A 9,939-nucleotide genomic window follows, 5' to 3' on the forward strand; every position below is an offset into this window, starting at 1 on the left:
CATTGGTGGCCATTTCTACTGTTAAGGTCGTTTTTGACTACTTAAAAGGCAAGAAAGTCATGAAAAAAGAACCGTTCATTTTTGGCATGGTTCGATTTTGGCAACAGAAAAAATTCTAGCGAGTTGCCAAAATCGAACGGGGTCTGTATTTTAATTATTTCTTTGCAGCACTCTATCTTAAAAGAAAAAATATTCTTTTTAACATTCACAATGGTCCAGAAACCAAATTTAGGGGGAAATTTGGGTCTAGAGCTCTATAGCAATGTTTTAGAGAGAAACTTTTTTTCACAAAGTTACTTAAAATTATTGGAGCTATAACATTGTAGAACAAGGTTTTTTATCTACAAACATAAAAAAGTTAGGTACTTGATAGCATCGAAAATTTTGGGCATCCTAATTTTTGACACTTTTTCAATAAGCGCTTTATCATATGTAACAACTTTGTAGAAGAAAGTTGTTCTCTAAAGTATTGCTATAGAGCTCTAGACCCAAATTTCCCCCCAAATTTGATTTCTGGACCATTGATGAATACCTTTCATTCTAGTACAGCGAATTTTCTTTAATACGCGAAAAGGCAACCTTCTATAAAATATTTAATTGAGTACGATTTAGTAGAAATTAAACTTCCTTCTATATCTATTTGTCTTGTTAAAGTTGGCTCACTCACCGATCACAAAGCGGCAAAGATGTTACTTTTTTTCCTGCAGTTACAAGCTCGTGGAAAAAATATCGACAACGGGTTAAAGTTTTAGTAGAAAATATATGTTTACAGAAGAATTTGAAATTGACATAGAATTTTATGAACATGTTAACATTCAATTCAGGTCAATTTAAACATTTTTTCAGTATACAGAATCAATCAGAAAAAATTTGATCAGTTTCAAGATACCAAAGAACAACGAAGATACCATATTTGGAAGTTATATGTCTGTTATCTTCGAAAATAAACTGGATTAGAGTTGTGCACAACATTAGCCTCAGCAATTAATGTTTGCATAGTGTAGTTCAATTACAAGTAAGGTTACGGAAAGTAATATTTTCTTGCAAATGCTAATTCAAAAAAAATTTCAATTGAAAAATACAAATACTAATGTCGGAACTCTAATATCAAGATGAAATGAATTTGGTTTTCCTCTTTACCGCCACCGCGGGATGCAACTAGTATTGTCATATTGGACTAAATTCATTCAGCTAGTAAAATATAATCTTCAGTACAGCTCGTTTAACTACCTATTCAATGATCTGTACGGAGCAATTTGGTTTTCTATTGTCTTTTAAATACCCTATGTTCAGTAATTTTAATAAATCTGAAAAAAGCAGAGTGTAGAGTTAAAAAATAAACAACGCATTTTGTTGTTGTACGGCGCAGCGTATTTTGCGGCACCCGAAACATCATATTGTATTCTGATATTTGCTGCTATACGAAACAAGAAGTAGAAGACAATTCAAACGGCAATTCGATTGTGTTTCACGCCCCACTGTGCGTCAACAGCGGCAATGTAGTTTTCACTTGGCTTGACTGCACAAAAATGAATATCGAGTTTTTCTGCACTGATAGACGACGAGTAACCAGCGCTCTGTTCATACATTGCTCGGTGCAGTACTGTTGCCTGTGCCATAATATAGTCTTTCAAGACATCAGTTTTAATAACATTAACGTATTTATTAACAGCAGAACGTAATACTTTTTGATAGTGGAGGTGGTTACGAACTTTCAGAAAAATCTTCACCTTCAAGACATCAAAATAGTCTAGGCTCATGGAAGCTAACATTAGTTGACCTATTGGGACGGGGAGAATCTGTCAATTTTTTTTTTTGCCACTGCTATACAGGATATCACAGCAGGCAGTTGGTGTATATTCATGAAGTCTATGCAAGGCGTGCTCGCATATGATTGGTACATTGTTGGTGAAAATTCGGCCTTGAAACTTTCATTCAATTTTCACTGTTTAACAATGAAGTGATAATGAAAATTGAAGAATCACAAAATTGTCCATCATTTTATCAATCCAACGACATATTGATTATTGTGATCATGTGGTTACATCAGTATAACCGTTTGAAATCTTTCATTTCGACGTTACATCTTGGTTTTAGTTTTCGCGGAATGTATCTCGATATAGTGCGGTTAGACGTAGTCCTACGTAAAAAAATGCTTCGAAACTCAACTTCTAATAGAAAAATATTTTTCATTTCTTCGATCTAAAATATTAGCCATATGTTTGGTTAAAGCTTAAAATTTCTTTAAAAAACCAATGTAAATTCGAGCTTTTTTTGTCAACTAAAACTTTATATTTATTAATATTAGGCCGTTACAAATTTTATTTTTATTTTATGTCAGACGCCCCCCACCCCTTCAAAAATTTTGAATATTGGAAGGGGAAGAAAAAAAAGCTCATACCGTTTTATCCATTTTATTTGTTTTCCGACAGCATTAATGCTTAATTTAGCAATGAACAAGTCCAGTAACAGAGAGAGTGTTGTCAAAAGGCAAGCGAAATAGATAATAATAATAATAAAGTGTTATTTTTCGACATTTATTTGAATGCAAGTTACAAACGTTTATGACGCACACAAACTTTTATCAAAGATATTTATTTTTTTTCGTCTCGGTGTTATTTATTTTTTGCCACCCCCTTTGCTAAGTTTGATAACTTTGGACATAAAAAGAATTCGAAATTCGTATCAGCCTTATTTTCAAGAAAAAAAAATTTTATCGTGTATATTTTTTTTGTAGTGCATTAGTAGTAATTCTCTCTCAGATAGTTGTTCTGTGCAACCATAGGTTTTCGAACTACAATACTTTGATCAAGCCAGTGCCAAAATTCATATACTCTCTTATAAAATTACTCTCGAGTCAAAAAATATTTTCCACCTGCGGAAAATACTCAGTTTGATGAGTCTCGAGCCTGTGCAAAGTTTCATACAAATCAAAAATTGTTCGAAGATAGGTAATTTGGTGTTGTTTAGCTCTGGTGGTAAACATAAATAGTTGTCGTCAAATACTGATTGAACTCTATAACGGAATTTGAACAATTCGAGAATAAAACAACTTCTCGGTTAACCAAACTTTATAACTTGTTTTTGATATAGTGCTCTATATTGATGGAGGTTTAATGATATAGCAATCAGGTTTTTGTGAGCAGAAGCAGACGACATTCTACGCGTCTTTAACTCTACAATTTACCCTATCCTCAAACTTGTTAAATTTGCGTTTTCACAAGACGAAAAGGTCAATGAGTGAGCAAGAAAGGTGAATACACATCGATGGAATATTTTGGTGAAACTCAAAACAGTCGTCTTAAAAAACATTAAAAATAAACAAATTTCTCAACAGAACCATTGCTTCGAGTGCACTTGCAACAGCCCAACACAAATATCGAGCATAATTTCAATTTCGTTCCCTTTCTTTTGTTTTCTCCCATTCCCAGGTACCGACGAGGAGGTGCAGGAGTTCGACTACTTGGACGCTTGGGGTCCGCGCTTCGACAAGCTGGCCAACATGTACGGTGAACATCATCCTACAGACTTGGATGAACTTAATTAGAGCAACAAACAAAGGCAGATTGAAGCAGTCCGTCACTGGTGCGAGAGCTATTGAACTTAGTTTTTGGAGCGACTACTAGAGATTAACAACCACCCCCACTGTCTGTATCATCACAACAACAACAACAAAGAAAGGATAACATCATCCGCGGAGTGTCGTCCTGGTTTCTGGGAAACTGCCCTGCCAGCGAACTTTTTACCTAGTGTCCCAAACAGAAGTGGATGACGACAAGAGAATACAACAAGAAGTGGTGACACAAACGGTCAGCGAAGGGTGGAGAAAATAACCAGGTTAGGTACAAATTGTTTTAGCACGTTTTTAGTTCCATACTTCACACCAATCAGTCAAAGCTAAGGGAGAAGAAGGTCAGTCATGAGAATGAAAAAAAATACTAAACCAAAGTTTAATTATTAATCCTAACGAAGGTTCGAAAGCAGGGAGGGAAAACAAAGCTCACAGAGTAAATAATAAAAAAAGGTGATGGCACTGAAAATCCTGAAACGCAGAAAAAAAAACACCACACCCTCTTTCTAGCTAGTTCGGTCAGAAATAAAAGTGTAACGGAAAAGATCGCTCGCCCGTCAGGAGTTTTGATTGCTATCCCGATGATTGAACTATAAACTTATATCAACGAGTTTTTAATGAGTGAAATTCTCGCGTACCCATTTTTTTGGTGAAATTTATACGAAAGAGAAAGCTCATATACACTTACTGTTATACACTCGTAAACAAAACACTCATACGTTTTACAAAGTTATACACGGAAACGACCAGGACTCACACGAATATACACACGAAACAGATCACGTTGAATCTTCTTTTTTTTTCGCTGACACAATCGAGAGTAATTGCAGTACCTTGGAACCAGTCAAATTTTTGTTTTGAGATTTTAACACACTAACACGCAAATAGTTATTTTGTTATTTTAGTTTGTAAAGAAAGATTTAAATCTTTTTGATTTTTTTTTAAACAAAACACTGTACTGTTCCTGTTTTGTCTTAAGTAAGTACGAAAGTTTTTTAGTAGGAAAAACTAAAGCGATTGTTTTTATAAAACATAGTGAGCCTACTGTAGATCACACAATTTACAAAAAAACACACACACACACATACACACATAGACGCAAATCGCGCCCTGCTCTCGCGTTCCGGCAAACACGAGACACGAGGCTTTTTTTCACGGCCATGTACGATCTAGGAAAAATCTTACAACTAATACACACGAAACCGAGAACATCGTAAAAACTAGATTGTTAAGGGAAAACTTAGTGTATTAACTGCTAAAATTTCAAAGATAACCCTTAAGCTAAGTAAATCAAATATACAGACGAAAATTCCGAGGGCCGAAATTTATTGCAAAATTTTATGCAATAAACCAACTTTGAAATGAGAAAATGGAGAAAAAAAAGTGAACGTACAGTAAGTCAGCAAAATCACGGAAGAACACTTGAGTGTTTTTAAGGTAATTTATTTATGTCATAAGGAAACTAATATTGAAGAGATAATGATATTGTACATCCAAAGACTGTAACGTTTGTTCTTATAATTTATCATATTTAAAGGCTAAGTTTCAGATTTTAAGAAACAAACAGATCAACCAATATTCGCCGATTTCGGCCGGTAACAGTGAATGGTAGAACGGTAGAGCGCAAACAACCGACATCTTTATTGGAATTCATTTCCTAACACACAGCAACTTGGTATTCGTTGGTTTCTAGCCCGGGAAAACCGTAGTTGGGTTCGATTTTTCTTGACCTCACTCAGACACTTTCATACACAGATACCAAAAAAAAACAAAAGACCGCGCACCTAAATATACACCCCACACAAAGACACACGCGTGAGCGTAAAAACGAAAGAAAAAAAAACTGAATCTGTATTATTAAACAATATTATTACTAACTTAGGGAAAAGAAGAAAGCGACATTACTTAGTATGCTCATTATTCCAGGAACGTATGTAATCAACGCCATAAAGTAGGAATCAATTAGTTGTACTGTGACATTTTCCAGAGATTGATTTTTTCTTTAGACAGAAATCGTTCTCACTCGACACGGTCCGTTTTGAATCATTCTAACGTTCATCATCTAAAATCTACGCTCTCTCACAAACACCCTTAGCACTCACACACACTGACACATGCATCAACATCATACCAACAACTGCGAAAGTATGTAAATCTTTCTCGATTAATTTGAAATAGTAAAATAAAAACCAAAATACCGCGCGGAAAAACAACTCGTTAGTTATTTGAAAATCTATCTTTTGTAATAAGAAAACTAAAGAAAAACAGCGCATAAATAAAAGATTACTGGAAAACTTTAAGAGATAAACTTGTCTGTAAGAAAAAAATAGCACTAACTATTACAATACAAAAGTAAAACCCGTGGGAAGCTGAGGAACACTCATTATAAAAATTAAGCAAAAGTCAAACACACACACTCACACACACGCATTTTAGATGAAATTCGGCGAAAATGAAATCAACCAAACTGGTGTTTAGTATAGACAACTGTGAACTACCAAAATCCTAGTGTAAATATAGTGTTGTAATGGTATATGCGAACACGCATATAAACATAGCAGAAGTGGATCATCAAAGATTAAATTGAAGGCATTCGATTTTTTTTCCTATTCTGAACCCGAAACGCGTTATGGATACAAACACGAGTAAGGCAGTATGGAGAAGTGCGGGACAGGAAGAAATGTTACTTAGAGTAAAATTTAGACAGTCAACAGAAAAAAAGCAAAGTCAAACAAACAGGCATCACACACATACAGTACATGTACACGGTTACATTGACACATACACCCACACTCACACATAGCAAAAAGAAGAAAAACAAAACTAAACAACAGCTACAAATCGACGACGTTCAATTATGGTTAGAGCGAAACAACTTCAACCAGACGACAATGGTAAATGAAGGAATTCACAGAGGGACAATTCTTGTGAATGATATACTGAAAAAAAAAGAAAATGGTTTCCAGTATTTTGATATGAACAAAAAAGAAAGACTCGCTTTGGTGGCCATGTCACAAATTCGATGAAACCCTTAGCAGTTGCCTTTCAATTTTCAGTGAGACTCTAATGTTTGTGGACTGTGGTTTTGTTCCCAGAATTTGGTAATCAAATACGGTGCAATTTTATTGTTAAAATCAAATTTTCAATGAATTGAGAATCAGTGCCGCTTTCTAAAAAAGTATCACAATCTTCTACTTTCCTAAGGCGGTTTACAAGTCGCAGTATTAAAAGGTGAGTATGATTACCCATATCTCTGAAAGCGGATATCTAAATCCAAGAAAACAATAGGATATCTTTCAATTGCATTCAGTTTGTTTGAAGTATGTTTATGAATGTGAGACGTCTGAAATCGAACGGTAAGGTGGTTATGAGAATTATCAGAATACGCGGAATTAAAACGAGCTTCGCCTTTGAAGTTTCGTTTCAATTTCGTCGCTTCAACCTCGAATTGTGAATCCGAACAATTCCAGCGAATTAAGAAATTCGGTGGGATTGTTAACAACATCGTCTTAGTTCATTGCGGAATCTACCGACTTGTACGAATGCAATTGTTCATTAATTTTACCTTGGATACACAATCTCAATTAATCAAGTTCTCCGACGACAGACAGTTGACATTTACCATCTTTTTTACAACATTACATCTATTATTTAAAGGTATAAAACAATATCGACTAACTACTGTTCGCATTCTGCCTCTACATAAAATTTTAGTATTAAAAGGAGTTCACTGAGAAATAGTAATGGTGAAATTAGTGAAATCGTAAAGGTCGAGTGCCCTTGTTATTTGAAAGAGTAAATAGGAAAATCAACGGATCACGGACGGGAAGGTTAAATATCGTTTTACTTTCGAAGTCTTTCATTCGTTTTTAACCCGATAATATTTCTTTACTGAGTTTTCATTACTTTGTGACTTGAACGTTAAGACATAGAAAACAACACTTCTAACTATTTTTCGTCTGAAAGTAATATATAATTTTATGACTTTTCGGTCGGTTTGGGTCGTTTTTGACCCGTCATATTCAAGCGCGATTTTCATGAAAATAACACCACATTTATCGTGCTTTTAGATTACTCGAATTTTCCCAACGTAGGTCTACGGTTATTCGTAAAAAAAGCCTTGGTGCTACATTCCGATTCGGAACTAGACCTTCTGTTTATTTATACACAAACTTCGCAGCCAACTGTTAAGTGTACAGGACAATTGCGAGGCTAGCGCTACGATCCTACTGACGCTAACAGTCTCTCCCGAGCCGAGAGACTCGAACCTACGACGACTGGCTTGTTAGGCCAGCATCGTACCTCGAGACCATCTGGGAGATCGTACCAGGCACAAAAATCACCTACAATGTATACGCAATGCTCTGCTACAAATGCGTAGCCAAAGAAGCGATTATTCTTCAAAACATTTCCATGAAAAAGTTCTACATTACTGCACTAGGGTGCCAATAGACTGTATGGGAAATAGTTGAAGAGGTTGTTTATAAGATACGACCGCAAGGTCAACGTAGAGTTGCGACAGCTGGTCATTTGACAATGTAATTCTTACAAGAGGTTTGGGAATACGATCGATATTTATCGATATTTCTGCCATTCGTCAAAACATCGCGGATAATGGTAAAACATAATAATAATACAAAAGGATTCTTGATAGTAAACTCACGATGACGGTAGTACTTAGATATGAAAACTCAATTTTACACTTCAATTGAAAATATGTAATCGTCCTAAAAACGGTTGGTGTTAATTTTGGTGTGGGTGTTAATTTTCACAAAACTGGAGACATGCCTGTATATCGACAGTGCTTTCCACACAGAAGGGAGATCCAAAATGTAGTGCTGCACAATTTTTAATTTGCCGATTTTGTGCTTCAAATTGATTGCATCCTCAAATTTGATTTAAGTGTTATACTTCATTTGGTTTCCTTTAGAATGGACGACTTAGTGACTAATCCACTTTAAGATATATAAAGATTTTTTTTTCCAGGACAGTGAGATAGACAGCCAGAGTATTCGAGAAATTTGATGCAGAAGCCTTTTCTAGCAACTTTGTATATCTCACTTTCCTAAAATAATGAGTTCTTCATATTTCTTACAAGTGGATTAATCACTGAATCGTTCATTTCTAAAAACGCACAAAACAAAACAAAGAAACTTTTCCAGATAAAGCATATTGCCAAAACCAAATGTGAGGACGCTATCTATTTTAACAGTGATCAGATAAACCACTGCTGCTGTTACTAGCTGCTAGTTAGTTAGAACCGTCCTAGTGGCCATCAACTAGTAAACTGATTGGTTTGAGCAGAAGCGGTCTTTTATATAGTGCGCTGCTCATGAGTACTGCAAATAAGTTTTAACATCATTGGTGGCAAAGCGAATTTAAAACCGTTTTGGTCCATGCGTTCCAATATTTGGAATAAAGTGTAATGGATAAAATATAGACTCTTAAATTAAGTATTTTATTTGTCCTTAAAAGGACAATCTATTGTTGATTTAATATCGGATATGATGCTAACCGCATCTCGCATCCGGTGCCACTGCGATTGTTACTTGGCTAGGACCATGATAGAAGCCATCCACTAGTAAACACTAGTAAATGTGATATTTTTCAACACATTTTTGCATGCAAGTTTCAAACGTCGTAACTTGCACACAATCATTTATGAAAGCTATTCCTTTTTTTTCTTCTCAGTGTTATTTATTTTTTGCCCTCCCCTGAGCTTACATTGATAACCGCGGACATAAAAAGTATTCAAAATTTGTATCAGCATAATATAGAATAGCGTGATCCACTCACGACCAACCAAACAATCCTGGCCGACACCAAGAGATTTTCTGAGGCCAAAAATCTCTGGTATCACGCCTTCCATCGCATGAGGAAGTAAAGCTGTTTGCACCGGTCCGTTAATCAACGGGTCGTAAATTAAGGTCCTGGCTGGAGTCGTCTCCCCGGGTGTCGGTGATGGGCACAAACAACAGTGGCGGAACTAGACCGACGGAAAATAAGAGAGAAAAAAATCTGAGCAATAGAAAGAAAGCTAGAGCGATTTGAAGCGCCCCTCTTCACGGCCGCATAAGATAACCTTGACACCTTATAAACGTTTATCTCGGAATGGTGTTTCTCTAAAAATTACTTTTCCGTGTTTACGGTTGCGATAAAACTACTGAACCGATGTTCTCATCTTTTTTTTTTAAATGTACGTTATTAAATCCTCTGGATGTTGAACGATCGTTTTTTGACACAAGAAGCTTAACTTTGCCAAAAATTTTTTTTAATTTTCAGCACTCAAAACATGTATTTTTCGGAAAAAACGTTCCCGTTTGCACTGAGAACAAAATACCTATGAAAATGATCGTTCAAATACCCGA

The 9,939-nt window shown here is 35.5% G+C and overlaps 1 protein-coding gene across 3 annotated transcripts in view; it reads left to right on the plus strand.

Annotated features, from left to right (window-relative positions):
- LOC129731065 (neural-cadherin) overlaps window positions 1–6,426 on the plus strand; it is a 393,666-nt gene extending 387,240 nt beyond the window's left edge. For all 3 annotated transcript variants that reach the window (XM_055690805.1, XM_055690804.1, XM_055690806.1), the window contains one exon: window positions 3,432–6,426. In XM_055690805.1, the coding sequence (XP_055546780.1) occupies window positions 3,432–3,547 (116 nt within the window). In that variant the 3' untranslated portion in view covers window positions 3,548–6,426. The remainder of the gene's footprint in view (window positions 1–3,431) is intronic.
- Window positions 6,427–9,939: the final 3,513 nt, after the last annotated feature.

Source organism: Wyeomyia smithii, chromosome 3 (assembly GCF_029784165.1).
Source record: "Wyeomyia smithii strain HCP4-BCI-WySm-NY-G18 chromosome 3, ASM2978416v1, whole genome shotgun sequence".
Taxonomy (NCBI): Eukaryota; Metazoa; Arthropoda; class Insecta; order Diptera; family Culicidae; genus Wyeomyia; species Wyeomyia smithii.